Source organism: Hylaeus anthracinus, unplaced genomic scaffold (genome assembly GCF_026225885.1).
Source record: "Hylaeus anthracinus isolate JK02 unplaced genomic scaffold, UHH_iyHylAnth1.0_haploid 11981, whole genome shotgun sequence".
In the NCBI taxonomy this organism is placed as follows: Eukaryota; Metazoa; Arthropoda; class Insecta; order Hymenoptera; family Colletidae; genus Hylaeus; species Hylaeus anthracinus.
The window spans coordinates 8,555,081-8,576,747 of NW_026534329.1; the positions used below are offsets into that span (position 1 = coordinate 8,555,081).

The 21,667-nt window shown below is 39.9% G+C and overlaps 4 protein-coding genes across 4 annotated transcripts in view; 1 reads left to right on the plus strand and 3 right to left on the minus strand.

Moving 5' to 3' along the window:
* The window catches only part of LOC128885338 (uncharacterized), a 148,067-nt gene that overhangs the window by 51,778 nt on the left and 74,622 nt on the right, over positions 1–21,667 (plus strand). The window lies entirely within an intron of this gene.
* LOC128885337 (uncharacterized) overlaps positions 1–21,667 on the minus strand; it is a 90,362-nt gene that overhangs the window by 36,580 nt on the left and 32,115 nt on the right. The gene's annotated exons all lie outside the window — the stretch shown is intronic.
* LOC128885590 (uncharacterized) lies at positions 522–2,712 on the minus strand. The gene is made up of 4 exons (XM_054139687.1): positions 2,653–2,712; positions 1,861–1,934; positions 1,071–1,492; positions 522–892 (listed from the first exon to the last, which is right to left on the minus strand). Exons 1-4 carry the CDS (start codon positions 2,710–2,712, stop codon positions 522–524), a joined length of 927 nt encoding a protein of 308 aa, XP_053995662.1.
* LOC128885334 (uncharacterized) overlaps positions 18,336–21,667 on the minus strand; it is a 52,430-nt gene continuing 49,098 nt past the window's right edge. Inside the window, exon 5 of the mRNA XM_054139332.1 lies at positions 18,336–18,992. The gene's annotated coding sequence lies outside the window, so the exon portion shown is untranslated. The remainder of the gene's footprint in view (positions 18,993–21,667) is intronic.

Consider the following 21,667-nt stretch of genomic DNA (forward strand, 5'->3'; position numbering starts at 1 on the left):
CAGACGTCTCATATACTGCATTCATATCAATGCCATCTCGTGGATCTCGAGTGTTATACTTGAGTTCACCAGAGTCCATAACTGCTTTGCGCAAGTTGGAAGGTAATAGGGGAACTTGTCGAACCTCGATATTCCCACTCCGCGGATACCTATCCCCTTCGTTAAAGGCGCGAGTAATATACGGGGTGAAATAAATAAACTCGTGTTTAACCTTTTGCACTTGAGAGACGCCTGTAGGTCAAGATATGTAATTTAAAAGTAATTTTTTGAACGTACAACTTTATTGTTTAATTAACGGACCAATTTTATTATTTAATTTTAATTATTACTAATTAATATTACTAATACTAATCACTATTACGTAATTTTTATTATACACAATGTTTGATATTTACACAATATTTTATTATCTACTTAAACCTTACCAATACTTTTTTTTTCCCTTGGGGAAATGCATTTACGCATCAAGATGCAATGCATCTTCAGGAATACCCACTAAAACCCCAAGGCCACCGAGAAATCTACTCTGACTCGGTTTCGGAGTCTGACGACGGGGCCGGTGAGTCCACCCGTTCAGCCCCATCGTCTAACATCGAATCGGTGATGTTATCCGATTCCTGGAGTCTATTTTCCTCCCCTGTTACGCGACGAATAAAATTCTGCCACATCACTGGAGACACATTCTCGATGGCTTCGTATATCAGTTTCCGTACGTCTGGCAACTTGTACGTTACGTTACGTCCTCTGACGTATTCTTTAATATACGCCCATGCTAATTCGATGGGGTTTAATTCACAGTGGTACGGGAGAAGTCGCAACACTTCGTGGCCATGTTGCTTGGCGTATTCATCAATGACATAATTCTGTTCTTTCTTATGCTTCTTAACTAACTCTAATAATTGCGCCTTCACGAAATATGGTTCCACTTTTTACCCCTTACTGACAAGCCACGTATTCATATCATTTTTCTCTCCACGTCATATTTGAGTATTTTTCCATTTTAATGCTATGATACGAGGCATTGTCCATCACTATGACAGCCCCATCTTTTAGCATGGGCAAAATATTACGAAACCAATCGAAGAATGTATCTCCATTCATTTCGTCGTGATAATCGGCAGAATTTTTCTTCGACTCGAAACAGAGGAGCCCTCCAGGAACGAATCCATCTGCCGACCCGATGTGTAGAACGATGAGGCGTTTCCCCTTATTGACAGAGTCTGGAATTCCCGTCGACAGACCCCTTTCCTCGGCATTTCTCTCGGATGAAACTGAGGTGTCTTTCCAGAGTTTCCTCTTCACATCCCCAGCAGTCACCCATGTTTCAACAAAGTAATATATCGGTTTATTTTGAGATCTGAATTGTTTTATCTGAAATATATATTTCTGGCACCAAGCCACAATGTACTCTTTATCCAGCATGGCGCTGTTTCTGGACCTTGAAACATATTTAAATTCCATCCTTTTTAAAAGTCTGTACAGAGAAGTTCGGCTAAAATTGGGGAGAGACGTATTGTCATTAACCGCAGTCAATATTTTTTGGATCGTCGGTATTTCTTTCCGAAATCAAAAATCATGAACGGTTCTTATTGCCAAAATATCTTTTTCCGCCGTCTTTTCTAAATAATTTAGACGGGGTCGTTTTTTGCAAGGCGACGTTACTTTGCCTGTCTTTTTGTACTCGAATATTGTTTTAGTGATAGACAATAGTCCAATGCCAAGTTTTTGGCTCATTAACGCTATTAGCTGTTTATATCTCTGTAACAAAAGCAAACAGGAAAAATGAGTACCCTGGATTTTGGGTATGTATGTTAATGTTTACCAATACCAAATTGAGTATTTATGTCAATGTTTACTTACTTCAATTCCGGCTGCTCCAGCTTCAGATTTTCATATAAATTGATAATCATTATCTTTTGGGAGGATCCAATGAACTACAAAAAGAACAATTTTGTATACTTAATTAAACTACACAAGATACAATTTCAAATGTATACAGGCTGTCCCGAAAATGTTGTAACAGCTTGAAAGAGGTGGTTTGGGAGGTGATTTGAAACAACTTTTTCCTTAGCGAAAATGTTGTCCGAGGCTTCGTTGAGGAGATATTAACAGAAAACCCCGACCAATCAGCGGGCGCTCCATTGGCATACTCGCGCTCTGATTGGTCGGGGAGCGCGGCCGCCTAACGCGTAGCCTTCGCTACCACGGCCGCTCCAACGGTATACGCGCGCTCTGATTGGTCGGGGTTTTCTCTTAATATCTCCATAACGAAGCCTCGGACAACATTTTCGCTAAGGAAAAAGTTGTTTCAAATCACCTGCCAAACCACCTCTTTCAAGCTGTTACAATATTTTTGGGTATAGGATGCGGTCGAATAACGTATGCTGGCGGACGCGAGGTGGTTTTTTGTAAAGGGATAGGAACAAAGTTTGGTATAAAATTTCATATCGTGTTTATAAACAATGTCTATCCAGCATTTAAAAATTACCGAGTTCAAGAAAAAATACGTAGAAAACTTTTATCGTGAGAAGCCTCGTGCACGCTAGTGCGTGTTATTCGACCGCGCCCTGTATGTTTCATGTTAATGAGAAATTTTTCACGTTTATCGTATAAAAATGCAGAAAATTGTATATATTTATAACACAAGCTTACCTTTCCCGATGGATATGTTTTTATTGGGGTGACCCTAGATGGTCCAGGAACGGGCTCCATTTTTTTAGACGCACACTCCAAAAATATTACACTTTTTATACAGTTGCTCAAGCCACCCGTTATGTTATCGCGAATGATGGAGCGTGGCGTCACCGACACCGCGTCACTGCGCGTCAAGACGCAGCGCGCATGTGCGTGAGAGCCGCGAGAGGGAGAGTACAGCCAATCAGGGCAAGGATGCGCAGAAAGAACGAAAACCGGTTCTCCGGCGGTTATGCTCTCTGGTGAACTCAAGTATACAAGTAGTCTCGATCCCGAATCCCATCTCGAAATCGAGACGAGATCGAGATTTGTCTCGTCTCGTGCGCATCAATAGACGCGGCATCTTTGAAACGGCTTCGAACTTGGACTTATCTTTACGTATTCCGTCTTTATCTATTACGTAGCCGCAGTATTTGATTTCCGACTGGAAAAATTCGCCTTTAGCTGTGTTAATTTTACCGTTACGTTCGTGTAATACTTTGAACACGGCTTCTATCCTACATATTAACTTTTGTAAATCTCTCGCGGCTATTCTAATATCGTCTAGAGAAATTTGAACACCGGGAGTGTTAAATGTAACCGGACAAAACAATACATTGACGTTCTTTTTAGTGTACGCGATAGTCTGTACACTAGCGTATTAGTGTTCCCAAAGAAAGTACTTGCATCTCCTGCTTTCCATTGGTAATCGCAATTAGTGAAAAAGAACCGCCATGACAAGAAGCAACAGGGGCGGTGCAATTCGGTTGGTATCATACCCCACTACGACGCCAGACATGTGCCCGTCTGTCATCGCCATATTTTCTCTATTCAATTAAAAAAATAAGCTATATGTCTATAAATCACAAAACCAACGTTCATCTTTTTATAACCTAATATAATCAAAAACAGATCTAACATTTTAAAACGTCAAGACACATCATCCTCTTTTCATCAATCTGTGTGTACCGATGACACGCGCGAGCTGTTGGAAAAATCAACGAATTATTAATACTTGTTGCGCCTTAATCATTACAATGCATCGTCACAAACGTATTTTTTGTGCTTTAACTTCAATTCTTTCATTTACCCTACATCTTTTTATATAAATATTTATTTATATTATTACTTAACGCTCTCGTGAATTTTTGGTTGTAGAACCTGCTCCTATCCTCCTACGGAGCCTGTTAAAAATGAAAGACCTAGAGTTCCCTCTGAGAACGCGGTTAACTCGTTTGAACAAGGTAGGGCAAAGCTGAAAATGTGTAGCCAGTATTGCTCTCGTATCATAATTAGGGTACAAGCTCGATCCTGCAATAAGAGCACCACCATTGCCATCCATTCCCAGGCCCTGTGACCATATTACCGCCTTGTGTACTTCTAATACATTATTCAGCTTCGTGTGATGCGTCCCAGTAGTTGTTGGATCATTCCTTTGCGCTTCATGCGTTATCCATTTACTCGAGACTAGGCCACTTCTAACATCGAATATACCCAATAGGATTAACGTTAAGCTAACTACCTCGTTACCCTCAGCAACAGCTGAGTTGACAGCAGAGCTGGATCTACTGCTAACCTGTTCACCGGCATCAGCTCCTCCCTCATCGCCTTGAGAGAGGCCACCATCTCATTTATTTGCCTCTTCAAGGAGGCATACTCTTCCCGCAGGGCGTCCAACTCCACATTCTGTGCCGGAAGGGCAGTCTCTCTCTCTCTCTCTCTCTCTCTGCACCATCTCAAGGAACGCCGCTTCGGCGAATGTGGCCGCTTCCTTAAGGTCACGCACGGTGGTGCCTTTAAGATTGCGGCTCTTTAACGCCGCATCTTCGACACCCTGCACGTGCTCCAGAAATTTCTCCAGAATAAAGCCTGTCTCCCGGGACTTGCGCGAAGGGTCGTGAGCGAAACGAGTAGTAAAACGAGAGTTGTACAGCCTGACCCGTAAAGATGGATCCTCACTGAGATGAGAAGCGTGGACCACCTTGCTGTACAACGCTTTCAAAGGCACTTCTGTTATTTGGCAGCGATGGAGTCGGAGATGTCCGCATCTGTTACTGATGACAAGGCTACAGTCGAAGCCAAGGATGTGTTCATCCGGGTCTGGTTTGGAGCGTTGGATATTGCTTCCTCTGATGGCCGAGAGGTTTTTGGGGCAGACGTTTCCACTGGAATACTCGATAACCTTACACTCTCGTACCGCACCTCTGTCACGTTTAGGGAGCCATCTGTGGGTAGCAGTGGATCGTGATAGATTCCGCACATAATTACGTCCATTATTAACGTTTTTAACTTGCCAAAGTTGCGTAAGTGTAATTTTTGACTTACTATCCATGAGTGAAAGAGTCCAAACTCTTCGTCGTGAAGACGAGAGAGAGCTACTCTTACAACTCCGTTTATGGCCATAAGAATAGCCGTACCTTTATGTACGCTTGTCGAGACTTCTACTCGGTTACTGCCACTTCCAACGAAGAACTTGATCGTTGAAGTTTCGTATCACCCTCCATATTTGCCACCAACACATCACAATGATGCTGTCTCATTCAATGTATTACCAGAAGAATTTATATTTGTGTAGCGTCGAGGTACCACATCGTGTCTCGATAACCTTACACTCTCGTACCGCAGCTCTGTCACGTTTAGGGAGCCATCTGTCTCCTTCGCTTTCCCTTTGGATGTTAGCCCAGATGTATTTGTCGGTAGTTGGGTCTTTGATAAAAAAGGTTTGGGATCAGGGTATCTTATCAGTGACGTTTCTACCAACCCTCTTGCACTAAAACCGAATATCATTGGGTTGTCGATCCTGATCACGTTTTCATTAGATGTCTCTGTAGCGTCGAAGTACGACATCGTGCCGCCGAGATTCCAACGCGGAATCACGGGGCGAATTATTGCGAGTTGTTCCAACAGAAAATGAAAGGATGGGTAGGAGTTAGACAGGGTAAGAAACATAAACTCAATTGAGCCACCAACGAAGAAATTTAATGGCTCATTTAAGGGGAAAACCTTTCGGTAAAAAACCTCTTGATGAATTATACATCAAATCATTCGGTACAAATCACATACAATATCGTACTCAGAACAGAAACGAGTCAGAGATCGAACTGCAACGAACCTATGTGTGTAAGTGTGGGCGACGCGAGGGTCGGTGGTTCTCGCTGTGTCGGAGAGACCGAGCTCGCTACCGCGTCGCAGGCGAAAGATTCATGGAATCTATCGTCGAATATGTTGCATTGATGATGCAAGGCGATCTGGATCGTCGCAAGTGTTGATCGACGGTGCGATCTCGTTTAGAATGGTCAGGACGTTGCTGGGAACGCGCTACAGAGCGATCGGCCGATCGGCTTTGTGTGAGATTAGACGTAGGCGTGGTGGACTCGAATCGCGAACGAGGAAGGAGATGAGAATCGTACGATGCGATTGTTGTGTGCGTTACCACGCAGCATTGGTGATTCGAGCACCTTGAATGTGCTGTAGAAGCGAAATATTGCGGTAACACGTCGAAATAGTTCGAGTGAACGCGATGAGTTGCTGGATGCAACGATATGGATTCGCGTGGATGCGAAGAACGGAATTCTATGGGCAGATGCCAACATAGAAAGTGAATTATGCCTGACCAAAGCTCGTTGGCGATTCGATTCCTTGTTAATGACCAAAGGATCAATGGATCATACAGATGCCAATAGAAAAATATAAAGAGCGCTTGAGCAGAGCTCGTTGTCAGAAGTGGAAACTCCCATTAAACTTTCGTCTATCATAACACCTTCGCCGTTAAGTCTAGTGTCCATAATAAGTTGTGCTTCTCTGGGCTAAAATTTCATTCGGGCTAGTAAAACTAGTCCCAAAGTTTTATCGTTAGCAGTATTAACTGAGTATTTGTCCATTAAACCATTCACTTGTTCGGGTTCGACGGAACAACACTTGTACCTAGCATTAGGTTTTGTCAAAGCGAGATCACAAGCTAGTACTGTTGGATCATTAAGATTGTGTATCTCATCCAAAAGAATGTAATCATACACATTTTGTATCGACTGGAGTTGAGAAATGGCACGACCATAGGTCATCAGGGTTAATAGCCTATCGCTTTTGCCTGCTCTTTCGGTCTCAACTTCGTGTCTTTGCCCAATCAAATACTTAATTGTATACATGGAGTGCCCGTTTCCTGAAACTTTCAATAATTCACTGATCCTCTTATATGCTCCCATCACGGCAGCTGCAGTTGGTTTGAGCAATGCGACATTTCTTTTACTAGGCATTAATTCCGTGAGGTTCTTTGTAAAATATATTGTTTTGCCTGTTCCAGTTGGTACCACACATAGGAAATATGTCTTTGGTGATTCATAGTTGTTAGTTACAACTTCTGTTGGTGCAATTCTGAAGAAAGCATCTGGAACTATTTCTGGTCTAATATCAGGAGCCATCACTGTTAATGCAGACTTTGACACTCTGATGAGGCTGACATTCCATCAGGTATTATTGTTCGTTCTTCTATCTTACCTAAGCCATATATAGATACCAATTTTCCTGCCGAGTTAAAGATGGGACTGCCTGACATGTTTGCCACATCTGTCCAATTACTTGGTGTCCACTTGGTATAGTGGTTGTCTACTTCAATAGGCCTTAAATTGTTGAATTTTGCTCCTGGTCTAGTTTCAAATTCGCTTTCAACGTCTGTCATGATCAAGGACTGCGCTACTTTCCTCGTTGGACAAACAACACAAAGTATTTCTCCTTTAGTCACATGAGCTACAGCTGGTAATTTAGAACCGTAGATGCACAAAGTCCTCTTTGGTATCATCCAAAAACGGTCTACTCCATGTATAGCTGTAGCCCTTCGAAACACTTTCACTGGTGCTCCTCTGGTTACATGTCGACTACTTATCAATTCGTTACCTATCCCTACGCAAGATCCTCTGCTCGTCATCCATTGAAGCTCTCCCACCCAGTAATCTTCAGGATTTATTTCCAAAAGATCTGGCACGTTTTCTGCATCCATTGGAGTCCAATTTCCTCCCGAAAAATCTATCTTCTCTATAGAAAATTGTTCATGTAGGCTCCATTCTGCTAAACTTCTCCGAGTCATTGTGTGCTTAGTACTTGGGACCAAAGCTACTGACCCCCTGACGGTAGGGTCAATCGGGATGTATTATGATGTCATCCATTTTTACCAGTGCGTCTATTTCTGTATTTTCGAGTTCAGTTTCAAGCCATTGCTTGAGATCGAGAAATACAGCTTCATTTTCGGCGGCAAATATTATCATAGGTGTTTGTCTCTTCTCACATCCCATAAAGAAGTCGTGAGGTGATATTTCAGTATTGCCGACCAGTTCAAATAGGTCTCCTCTAAACCCTAAAAAATCGACGAATGAGGTCGACTAATCTAGCGGATTGTCCCATAATAACAAATTTGCCACTAGTGTAAATGACTATCAGATGTTGACTTGCGCAAATTACCAGTGAATTGATATGAATTTTTCAACTCATGTATTTGGGTTATAGACAAGATAGGTATTCTTCTGGGCTCATTCACCTCCAAATTTATAGTCGTTAAATGGTCACAAAATGAGGTAGTTGTGGCAAAAGCATCGATAGATTGCAATAATGTACTACTGTCACGTCCCGGATTTCAGATTTGGAAATCTGTCGGCCAGTTCGTTCAAATAATGCTTGCTTTTTGTCCCATGCCTCTCTTAAACGACTTGCGTCTGGACGATTGAAATTCATTACAGAAACAAGTAAACATAATTACGTGAAGGTATATAGAGCTACATTTATCTTATCATGTCACTGTAAAATAATGCTTGCGATTGATTATGTACCAAGGACTGAATTTTTATTATATTATTCCTTGAAGTTAAATCATGGCACTGATTATTTGGAGTCCAACAATTTTGTATTCTTCGAACACAATTTTTCACTTGACGGTAATGTTAGAAACCAGTAAGTGAGGAAAAGGTGAGAATAACAAGCTGACAATGGAATGCACCTTTTAAGGTGAAAACACTATATAAAGGTTCATTGTAGTTATAATAAAAGTACAACGTGATATGGCAGTTACATACTAGAGCTTCGCAGAACAACTGAAGACAGATGAAACAAATGACACAAACATATGGAGAAATAATGTTGTCTAGACATTTGTGGTATTTTGCCGTGGTCAATTTTCCTGATTTTGTGCAGGATATATATTTTAACAATGAAGTTCGTCCATTTTATTACCTATGCTCCTCGAATTCCAATTGCTTATTTTTAAAACATTATGCATCTTTTTGAAGAGTAAATGTAAGAATTCAGGTACGTACGAGATCTAATCAAAAAATTCCAGAACTTTCTCGATAACTCTTTATTAAATTTTTTTTTTAAATTATTCCAATTTGTCGTCTTCAAAGTACTCCCCTTGGGAGCGAATACACTTCCCGTGGGCTTGGGCATTAATTAACAAGTCTTGATACGACCTTTCATCTTTCGTAAGTCCTTTGTTGAATTCTGACATTAATTTTACAGCCCTTTCAGCGTGATCATTTACGACTCTAAGATTTCTGACAATTTCCCTCCCTCTGTGATAATCTGTGACGCCCAATCCGAGACTGGAGTACTGAAAAACTCCGTCTGGATTTTCAGAATTTCAAACAACTTCTTAGTGTTTTTTGTAACTAAATCGACAATTTTCATATTCTTTACATCTCTCATTTGAACGATTCTCTTCTTTTCAGGTTGTTCCAAATTTTAAGCACTCATGATACCCTGGATTATGTTCTCCCTCTCATCTTCTTTTAATCTTTCATCAAACACCAAGAAGCCTAAATTAATTTCGCTGACATACCATAGGTGGTACGCGAAGCGATTTTTAGCTACCAGTGCTATGGGTAATTATGGGTTTGTTTAAACCAATTGAATGTGTGGTACAACGTAGGTTTGTTTAAACCAATAATTGATGGGACAGTTTTTAATATTTTCATGTGGTAAATCCAAATATTGGGAAATAATTGTTTGTTCATTTTCTGTCGTAGGTTATACATTCTTCATCGCTAGTCACAATGCGCCACAGAAAACTCTTCTTTTTTTGCCTGGCAAACAATGAAACCGCGATGTTGAACCTTCTTTTGGATCTTTCCCATTGCATGTAAACGTCTGGAAACAGTTGATTCAGCAACTGCTAAGCTGTCTGAAAGTTCTTTGAGAGTTTCAACTAGGTTTTCGTCCAATAAGTCTTGCAATTCATTGTCTTCGAACTTTTGTGGTCCTCCAGGCCGTTCTTTGTCATTGACATTAAAATTACCACTTTTAAATCGTTGAAACCCAAAACCGACAATTAAAATACGACAGCATCACCATAAGTTTATGAAGGCGTTCGATGGGCTTCGACAGCAGGTTTCTTCGAATCAAACAACAAAAGTAATGAATGTCGAATATGCAATTTTGAGCGTTCCATGATTAGCGTCTTTATGCACTGAATAACTCAATAATACTAAATGGAAAACTGTTATCTTATATAGAGGAATGATGAAACCATCGAATTTTAGTTATGTTAGGTTGTTCCACGCTTATCATTAATTTTATCCTAACACAATAAATTGTGCGTTAGAAATAGTTGATCTCTTTGTTCATTTTTTCACTTCATCATTAACATTTAAACTTGTTACAACAAGACTTTCTACCATGCATTATGCATACTTTTGAAAATCTTAGATTAACTTTATCCTAACACAATAAATTGTGCGTTAGAAATAGTACATCTCTTTGTTCATGTTGAGGGTTTTGCCAGGGAATCGTGGAAAGTTAAACAGTCTGCATTACGCTTATTAATTGTAGTTTTATAAGACAAAACACTATAATGGGTTGGGATTAGCAATAGGCTAGATTTTGTTTCTCTGTAAATTAAGTAAAAGTTTATTCACTAATTACAATGGTTATTTACAATATTTACACGCTTACCTGTAAATTAAGAAACGACAATTAAAGCCTATTCTTATCTCTTCTTCATTTACACTCACTATTTTTTTTCCTCTTAAATATTATAAATTCTATTTCACTTGGGTTTTATAAATTATTGCCTTAGCCTTAAATTATTACTTAAGCCTTAATTAATACTATTAAGAGTGTCGGTTCCTGAAATTTGAGATACTTCATTTTATTCTGTTTTAAAAAATTTTTATAGCAAATATTGGGTAAGTTAAAAATTCAAACAGTATTATACTAACCTTAAATTATTATGGTTTCTATTACTCAATATTAGCATTTAAAAAAGTTCGCTGATTCAAATTTTTTGACGTTAATCGATTTCTTCTTTCTGACATAATTTGACAGAAAGTATAATTGTAATAATTGTAAGTATGTTTAAGCCAATAGTTAATGCGACAACTTTTAATGTTTTCGTGTGGTAAATCCAAATATTGGGAAATGATAGCTGTTTTATTTTCTGTAGGTATAGTTTTCTTTGTTAAATGGGAGACTTTGGTCACCAAAAAAATTTCAGAAGTTGGCATTGTCCTCTGTCTGCTCTTGAGTTTCTATATTATCTTGAATTGTTTCAATATTTGTTGGAATCCTATAAAGTGAACTCAGCTCCGATTTTAAAATGTCTTTTGCTGCTTGTGCAATCAATTCATTTTTAAATGCAGCTGTTTTAAATCGCGGATCTAAAATTGTTGATACTAAAGTTATTGTGTTTGTATCTACATAATCAAATCTGATGTCTAGATTGTTTAAAATATTATTTTTTATTTATTAATAATTATTATTTATTAATAATTAATACATACAGAATATTTTATCTTTTCTGTTACATTACAAAATTGTGTACAATTCATTTCGCTTCATTATTGTTACAGCATAAATGTCTAAGAAATTAGATTGTCTATTTATATAAACACTGTCACAGAAAATAATTGAATGCAACTCACGAAAGAAACTTTTGGGACAAGCTAATATTTTTCAGCAGATAATTTTATTGTTACATATTCGAGTGGTTTTAAAATAGGTATGATGTCTTCTATTGTTTCCTACTGTTCAGTATCTAATGAGTTAATGTTTTTTGATAAGGATGCAAGGGCAGCAGACACAGGCACTTTAATGTTAGTAACCTTTCAATCATTATGAGGGAGGAATTCCACCTTGTGTGAACATCTTGTTTTAATTTTAGCTGCTGTAAACTCATCTGGTTTTGCATGTCTCTTAATTTGTCCGCAGCTACAACACTTGTTTTGAACTGTCCAACTAAAGATCTACAGGTTTTTAATAGACTTTTAATAGATGGCACACCGTTAAGTGAATCGTTCACCACCAGGTTAAGTGTACGTGCTGCACATGGTAAATGCAAATATCCTAAGTGCCGCACTGCTCAACCGTTTTGTTAAGAATTTTCCATTCTATTAAAGTAGTTTTAATGCATTAAGCTATATTTTCACTAGTATGTTTTTCAAATAGAATGCCAGTTGCCAGTAAATGTGATTGTAAATCATGTTCATGACAATAACGAACTGTAATTGTAATGAAGGATTCCATATGTAAATTTGTCCAAATGTCTGTTGTTATAGCTACATGTTTTATTTTTTCTAAATTTTGCACAATATTTTGTTTTTGGTTTCAGCATACAGTTGCGGTAATATGGTACGTCTCAATGGTCTTCGGCTAGGAAGTTTATAACGAGGTTCCAATTCTCGCACAAATTCTTGAAAACCTCTGTCTTCTATTATACTTAAAGTTTGCAGATCTTTGCAAATCGTGGCAGCCACCAAATGATTTAATTTAAAAATTTTTGATCGTGGAAGGTAGTACCAGTGGGACTTACAGTTGGCGTGATGCCACAACCGGCGCCATCACCATTTTCGGCTGGCGTGATGCCACAACCGCCGCCATCACCATTTTCTTCTGGCGCGATACCACAGCCGTCGTCACTACTGTTGGAGGGTAAATCACGACTACACCGTAATATAATTCACTGAATACAATAGAGAACAACGATATGTATTTCAATGTGATACGTTTACTACAGTAAGAAACAAAACAAAAGAGGCACACTAAAAAGGTTTGGGTGTGCCGGGTAGAAGACAGCACTGGACATCGCACAGTGGGGCGACGCTGTATAAATATTGGACATTGGGGCAAAAAATAAACATACAAATTTTAAAACCTAAATACATTTTAATGAATCTCTAAACCTTTGACAATAATGTTTCACAGTATTTTTACGTTTTGCTTCACTATTTACCTCATTTTTTTTAAATTTACATTGTAATTCTTGTATTACATGACTTTACCAAAAGAATGTGTGCAATATCAAATGTTGGGGTTGTAATCATTCTAAAATAAACAGAAAAATAATTTAAATGCACACCAGAACTTTGTTACATTTCATTGTAGGAGTTATAAATGTTTTGTTAAATTATAAAAATCGCCTAAACTTGCCCAGAAAAGACTTTGTACCATTTGTTTTTTGGAAGTATGTAGATTGTAACCATTCACGTAGTTTTTGCTTTTAGTTGCTTTTTCGCCAGAAATTTAATTTAATTAATGTCTATTATATTTTTATCAACAATAATAATAATCACTTATCCAGTATCAGCTATAGGAAATGTGTATACCACAATACAAAAGTTAAAGATTGGAGAAATTAAAAAAAAACTGGTTTATAACGTAGTTTTGAAACGTATATGCACATACTACGGTACTGTGGGGTAAAAGGGATAAAAGCTATCTTGAACAATTTAATATCCACCAGGACCAGCAATATTAACTATTATTCTTTTGGATTATCCCCCTTACACTGTTTAATTAGATGCTTCGAATGCTTAATACACATTGCGTACAGATTAGATTTTAAATGCTGGACTACCAGATTTCATAAGCAACAATTTGAAGGAAAAAAAAGATATATATTCAAAAGGAATTTAAAAATAAAATGGGCCTATTAGTTGATTATGTAAAACAAGGAAAAGGAACATCCAATGATGGAAACACGACCAGGAAATTTTTTGCATTCCCCGAGTTATCAGCTTCCATAATCGGGATAGATGTTAATTTAATAATACGTTTTGCAGCAATATTACAAGCAGTATCTTCAGGATTAGCAATTAATCCAAATAAATTTGAAATCTATGCCAGAGAAACCGCTGAAATGTACATATGAAAATATAATTGGTAATTATATGCTTGTAACTGTTCACAAACTTCTGATTCATGGACCAGACATCATAAAAAACGCAATAGTACCAATAGAACAATTAGCAGAAGATGCACAAGAAGCAAACCATAAGTTCTTCCGATCATATAGAGAATTACATTCAAGAAAGATGTCAAGAGTCGACAATAACAGGGACATTTTAAACAATTTATTAATGAATTCAGATCCGATAATTTCACATTTGAGGCCTAAAATTACTACACAGCACAGGGAAATACGTCCAGAAGCAAAACAACTTTTGGAAGAAGAAATGGATTTGAATCTATAAAAGGTAATGAATAAATTGTTACGAGCCAGAGCGATAGCGACGCGCGTGTGAGTCCAGCGAGTGGGATAGATTTGAGAATTGAACCAATACGATTATTTATTATGTATCAATGGTGCCGAAGATTTGAGGATAGATTAGATAATACAGACGACTCTGACGCGAAGTCAGATAGCTGCAGGAATCGGTATCTCCCAGTGAAGGGTAACCGTAGGTTAAGGTGTTTGATTGTCTTGGTTATTGGAGACAAACGCAGACGACTCTGACGCGAAGTCAAGTAGCTGCTGGGAATTGGTATCTCCCAGTAAAGGGTAACCGTAGGGTAAGGTTCGAACTGTGAGGTTGTTGGAAAAAATGCAGACGACTCTGACGCGAAGTCAGATAGCTGCTAGGAATCGGTATCTCCCAGTAAAGGGTAACCGTAGGATAGGTTAAGTTTAGGAGTTCGGGTTGAGTACACAATGACTGAATCGTATCGATAATGAATACTACGCGTCGTTAATAAAGCCTCGCAACTTGTTAATTTAATAGAATAATAACTCGAGCGGTAAAGTTATTATGTTGTGGGATCGTTACACTGGCTAGGATTGGTGATTTCAAAGTAAAAGGTTTGATGATTGATCTTACAGACTTTAAGTTTACACAAAAAGTATATATTCAAAATAACTATACTAATTACAAATGTCTAGTGTCGCGTTGTCGCGGTTAGTGTATGAAGTTAAGACTACCTAAGTGTTGCGCGGTGTTGACGCACTGGCGATACGGGGGTCGAGAGTACTTTTATGGCCGTAATAGATTTTAAAACCGTCTTCGCGGATCTATAAGGTTAACTATGATTGAAAGGAACTGAAGCCCGATCTCACTAGAGTACTACTCTGCAGAGATCAACGTGTCTCTAACGAGTAACTTTTTCGTACTAGCCCCCGTGCACCGAAAATCGTGTGTTTATATACCCCTAAATGTTGGTGGGGAACCGTCGGTGATTTCCATATTAGGAAATTTGACGGTTAGGATTTTCGTTGCTCTGAGGTTGGCAGCTGTGTGCCCTGGGAAAAGGGTAGATTAGAAACTATCCCACGCAACGCGAGTCAAAGATGATATTAAGAGGATGCAGCTGCAGGATGCACTCCCGTGAGACCGAGCTCCAAATTCCAGAAGGGTAGATAAAATAAGATTAATAAACGCGAGCTTCTAAAAACGGAGAGTTTCTGTATACGTAACAAAATATTTATATTAAATAATAAGATAAGTACAAAAATGACAAAAATAAGTATTATTATATATGTTACGAGCGAGGGCGATAGCGACGCTCGTGTGAGCCCCGCGGGTGGGGTAGATTTGAGAATTGAACCAATACGATTAATTATTGTGTATCAATGGTGCCGAAGGCTGAGGATAGATTAGACAATGCAGACGACTCTGACGTGAAGTCAGATAGTTGCAGGAATCGGTATCTCCCAGTAAAGGGTAACCGTAGGGTAAGGTTCCAATTGTGAAGTTGTTGGAAAAGTGCAGCGACTCTGGCGCGAAGTCAGATAGTTAGCAGGAATCGGTATCTCCCAGTAAAGGATAACCGCAGGATAGGTTGAATTAGGGAATTCGGGTTGAATACACTGAGTTAAATCGTATCGTTGATGAATACTACGCGTCGCGGATAAAGCCTCGCAACTTATTAATTTAATTGAATAATAACTCGAGCGGCAAAGTTATTATGTTGTGGGATCGTTACACAGGCTAGGATTGCTTGTTATATCGTGAAGGTTTAGTAATTGACTTAGGAAACTTTGAATTTACACAAAGAATATACAGGGTGTCCCAAAACTCGGGGAGGAGCCGGAAATGGGGGGTAGCTGAGACGATTCTGAACAACAATTTCCTTTGCAAAAATGTCGGATGGGTCTTCGTTAAGGAGATATTAAGCGAAAACCCCGACCAATCAGAGCGCGCGTAGGCTACGCGCTGGCGGCCGCGCTTGCAGGCGAACAAGTGACTCGACATGTATCGAAGCATCGACCTAGCGCGTAGCCTTCGCTACCCCGGCCGCTCCAACGGTCTACGCGCGCTCTGATTGGTCGGGGTTTTCGCTTAATATCTCCTTAACGAAACCCCATCCGACATTTTTGCAAAGGAAATTGTTGTTCAGAATCGTCTCAGCTACCCCCCATTTCCGGCTCCTCCCCGAGTTTTGGGACACCCTGTATATTCAGAATAACTATACTAAGTTACAAATGTGCAGTGTTGTGTTGTCGCGGTCGTGTGTAGTAAACGTTGAATTTAATTACCTAATTGTTGCACGGTGTTAACGCACTGGCGATGCGGGGATCGAGTGTGATTCTAAATGCCGTAATAGATGAAAACCGTCTTCGCGGATCTATAAGGTTAACTTGATCGAAAGAGAAACTGAAGCTCGATCTCACTAAAGCACACTCTGCAACGATGGACGTGATGTGACTCTACGTAACTCTATCGTTCTAATCCCCCGAGCAACGACAATCGTGGGTTTATATACCCCTAAATGTTGGTGGGGATCCGTCGGTGATTTCCATATTTGGAAATCTGACGGTTAGGATTTTCGTGGCTCTGAGGTGAGCAGCTGCGTTCCCTGGGAAAGGGTAGATAAGAAGTCTTCCCACGCAACGCAAGTCGAAGATGATGTTAAGAGTATGCAGCTGCAGGATGCACTCCAGGGAGACCGAGCTCCAAATTCCAGGAGAGTAGATAAAATAAAATTGATGAACGCGAGCTTCGGAAACAAACAGCGAGTTTCTGTATACGTAACATGTAAACAGATACCTTCTGAGAACAATTCATAATAAATATTTAACAAATGTTACTGATTTCATACTTAGTTGTGCCAATGTCCAGTCGTACTATGCGCTCGCCCCACTGTGCGTCGGTCCGGTCAGAGTCATCTAGATTAGAAGTATCCTCAACAACTACCACGTTTTCTGCTGGCGTAATGCCATAGCCACTGCTGCCACCGACAGCTCCGCGACAGGAGAACGTGGTACGTTTAAAAATAATTGATGAAGAGTTTCATCAAATAAAACATTGTTATTATATAAAAGTATATTTAATATAGCAATACAGCAAAATAACACATGAGTGGATATTAAACATAAAAGTCCCCTCCTTTACTAAACAGTACCAACCTACTACTTTCACAAAAACAAAAAGAAACTAGAAACTATGTGATCGGTACTACCAACAATAATCCTTAACCTGTTGTATGCTGCAAGTCCTGTTTCCAGATCTCGTCGGCGTACTCCAAGTTTCTCCAAGCTGCTACCCAGCGATGATTGGTCTCCAAATTGAAAATGATCCGTGCAATGTAGATAAAGTGCTCGTGATTCCAAAGATGATTTCACGGGCGTTGAAATCACCCCCTCCGGTATTCACCTTTACTCCTTGGGGAAAACCCGAGAGGAAGAGGGTTTGCACTGGTTCTGGTTATTCTGCTTCAAGCAGTCCAATTTTGCAGTATCCCACCGCTGTCACCAAATTGTTGTATGGGCGTTTAGGAATGTTTCAATTTATTTAGTTATTTGGGACAATTAAACAAACACGTCTTGCTTCGAACAGTTATGTTTAATGAATGCCAATTGTTTTAAGAGTGAGTAATTTACATCTCAGCAATGCTTTTACATAACAACGATCTTGTGCATTATTTCAGTTACACCGCTGTACAATATTGAATTTTGGCGCGCTAGTTAATTTAATAGAATTCCGCCGAGGGGAGCCACCAGGACACACAACAAACCAAAGTGATTATGTCAATAATTTTGTTATTACTACTTAAAATTAATATATTTCCTTATACTAGATTCAGAGCGACAAGTGTCGGCAGCGCTAAATCAGGCGCCGAAGAACCCCTGGCGGTCGCGATACCCAGGGCGGGGGCCCTGGGTATACCAAATAATGCGGCCGCCGAGATGTAACGGTGTGGGGCGCGGCTTCCCTGCACCGCAGATTGGGAGGTGGTAAGGGGGGACAGAATCTTTTACCAGATGGCCGGCCTAGGCGAGGGGGAGCTGCGGCAGCGTTCTATGAGAGATCACGCGGCTCCTCCTAAATCGCCGAAGTTGGTAGAGCGTCCGAAGGTCGCCGTGGAGGTTTTAGTGGGTACAACCCCACACTACCTTCCACCCGCTCCCCCGGGCGGGTGGCAGGTGTCTGTTATCAGATTTCCTCCACGTAAAAAAAAAAAATAAAAAAAAAAGCACCGAAGAACAACCCTGTCGAGGTTTAGCGAGGAAAGAAAATAAAAACGTGCGCAGTTATTTAGCTTTCGTTGAAAATAATATAAAGACAATATATTCTGCTTTGTAATTAATTTGATAAACTGAAATTGCATTCGGTGTCTGCAATTATTATGCACGATGTTCTTTGATACGAAATGGGTTCTCAAATCACGTTTTACAGTTTTTAATCTTAACCAAAAATACACGTTCGTTCGCTCCAACATTCATACAGGGTCTGCCCCGGATACATTCACACTCGCACACATTCTTTTGTTTCAATGTTGCCACCTTTGCTAATAGAAGCAACACCAACCTCTGAAACTATTTCTCCAACAAACCCAAGCGGCGTATTCGAAGAAAAAATTGTCGATGCGGTCTCCAGCAACGCAAAAAAGACAGTCGCAGCCGTGACCACGAAGAGAGAGACGGCAGCAGCCTGTAAATAAATACGTGTGCATAACTCAAAATTGTTAATAGAAAAAAATAAAATATTGTTAAAAGTATCAAGTGTATATTACATTAATTTGTGTTTCCCATATACACTCTAGTCTAAAGTTTAAAACGTGAAGGGTGCGCAGGACCCAGAGTCAAACTCCGAGTTGACTTCAGCGACAGTTGCGGAAAAAGTAGGAAACTCCGAGACAAGGACAGAGAGGGCGATACAACAATTGCAGGAGAGACGAGGACAGGACGATTAGGCTAGCATGATTCTTGTCAAGGATATTGAAGCAAAGAAGCAATATTTTCTAATAGTTCTGGTTTCAAAATATTCCTTATACCTTGGCGCATGCCACTGTAAGGCCCGATTTTGGAAAAAAAGTTTGTAAACAAATTTATTCTATAAGAAAAAAAGAAACCATACTTTTATTATTTCTAAAGTTCCAAGACCGAAATTGCAAAATCGGGCGTTAGAGTGCCATGCGGAGTGATGTAGAGAATATTTTAGAAAAAGAATCGTGAGAAAATATTGCTTCTTCGCTTCAAAAAACTTGATGAGCTTCGATGCTGTGAAATCTTGATGATTTGTATGGCAATATGGCTGCCTCGCTGTCGCGCTTTCCGTTGTGGCGCTGTCGTCGTCTGTTCTGTTGTTATTATTATATATATATTTATTGGAAACAATCATTGCAATCCCGAATTGCTCTTTCCCGTTAGCGAATACAGTTAAGGTGAGCTTTAGCTCTTTAATTGAAGACAAAGATCGCAAGAAAGAGTCTCAGATAAGCCGGGACGTAACAAAATTGGTTCGGCACTTGTATCACGGGCCGCACCGCCAGCTCGGCCCAGGGTATAAAGGCAATTGTCCTTATACACGGGAGGCATTCCTCCGGGTTGCTTCTGTCGAGTGCCCGTCTCCGGCACTCTCGGCAGCGGGCCGCTACGTGGGCGAGACGACCTTCTCGCACCAGCCGGTGTACATTTGCTGGTGCGTATTGCCGTACCTCCACTTCCGAGAAGGTCTAATGGCACCCATCACAGACGATGGTGCCATTGGGTCCCACCCAAGCCTGTCCCTGGATGCACTCCATTGTCTTGAGTTGACCCAGGATATGCGCAGGTAGCACTCTTTCTGCCGGGGTGCTCAGACGCGGCATCCGTGTGTCATCGTAGACGGGTAATGTGACTGTCCGATATCAAGGGAGGGAAAAGAAACTTAGTTAATTATTACTCGGGAGGCGTTGGTTTTTTTTTTTTTTTTTTTTTGTTTTTTTTTTTAAATGTAGTTTCCGTAGTAATTATGTAGTTACATACCATTTCCTGGTTTTCTGTAGAAACCCATATTGCTAATCTTACTTCACGTCTTGTAGTTCGCACAAAAAAAAAACTTTGATAATGGCGTGGTATAAACGTGCGATGGTTTATATAGGGTATGTTAGGTATGGATGGAGGTGGTAACGGTGAGTTCTGATTGGATGTTGACATTACGTCTTTACCTGTGCTGTTTAGTAGAGGTGGACTAAATTGCTAAATTTAGTCCATCCGTTAGTGTATCCGTTATAAGCATTGGTTCACGAGCTTTTATGCAGACGAGCTTTTGTTCTTGACAACTGCGACAGTTTCGTATGAATATATTTTTGTTACTCCTTTATGTCCCCCTATTAAACTTTCGTGATAATATCGCATGATATTTCTTCTAAATGTAATTTAAGGATATTCGCGTTGAAACGGTGTAAGGTTTCGCCGTGCGCTGCTATTCGGAACGAGGTAATGCGCTCTTTCTCTATCGTAGTTCGGAGAACGGTTAGCAAGCGTTCTAATTTTGATTCGTTTATCTCGTGGAAGAAGCTTTTTGTTCCGATGACGTTAGGGATTTTCCCTTGTTCGTGAGGAACAATTATTACTTGTCCTTTTATTAGATCTTTCGTTAATAGGCTCGCTTCCTGAAGTAACCCGAGTGCTTTGAAATTTTTACTTATTTGACTGGTTAATATACAATCGGCTGGTATAAAATGGACATAATTATCTGAAATAGATGTAAGGGTTGATTCCGAAATGGTTACTTCGCATTTTGCTTGTGGTCGTGATCTTGGTCCTTGTTTCGGAGGGTGGCCATGGCTTGAATAGCCAAAAGTTTTTGATGTAGCTAGTGATTTCATTTTATCCATAAATTTTTCGAATTCGGACGTTAACTCTGCTGAAGACGATTCCCGATGTGTTTCCATTGTATCAGACTTGGAATTCTTTCCATCCATGAGTGCGCTAGTATTTGGCTTGATCATCGTTGATTGGGGGACTTTCAATGCTTCCTCAGGTGGAGGCAGCAACCAAGATACGCGTTTCGGTGCTGTAACTAGTTTCTGTGCATCATCCCTGCCTGACCTCATGTTTTCGCCCTGGCTTTCTAGATTTTCCGGCTCCATTTTCTCATCGATACTGTTCAAGAAATCTATCTCTTCCTTAGAGAAGTCCGGACTAAGCCAAATCGGATCGCAGGTTTGAGTTCTTTCGTCTTCGTCGCTCTCGTTTCCGAATTTCTCTAGCCGCGTTGCGTTTATACCCATTAACGTTGAATTTGCTTGTGGTTCGGCAATTTCTAGGTCGTTTTCCGTTTGTGTTATCGCCGAAGGAGGATCGTTATCATTGAATGTTTCTTCTACAATAACAGTTAGTGGTTCTACATAATTAGGTCTCGGTTGTTCTTCCCGCCGCATTTTAACCCGTTGTCCGATTCCTTCTTGATTTGTCTCGCGATCCGTGACATTTTCGGCGGTATCGTCTTTATTTGGAGAAATTGGAAAAGCGTGTGGTACGGGGTTTCGCAATAAAGCGTCTGCGTTTGCGTTTACTCGGCCTGGTTTGTAAACTATT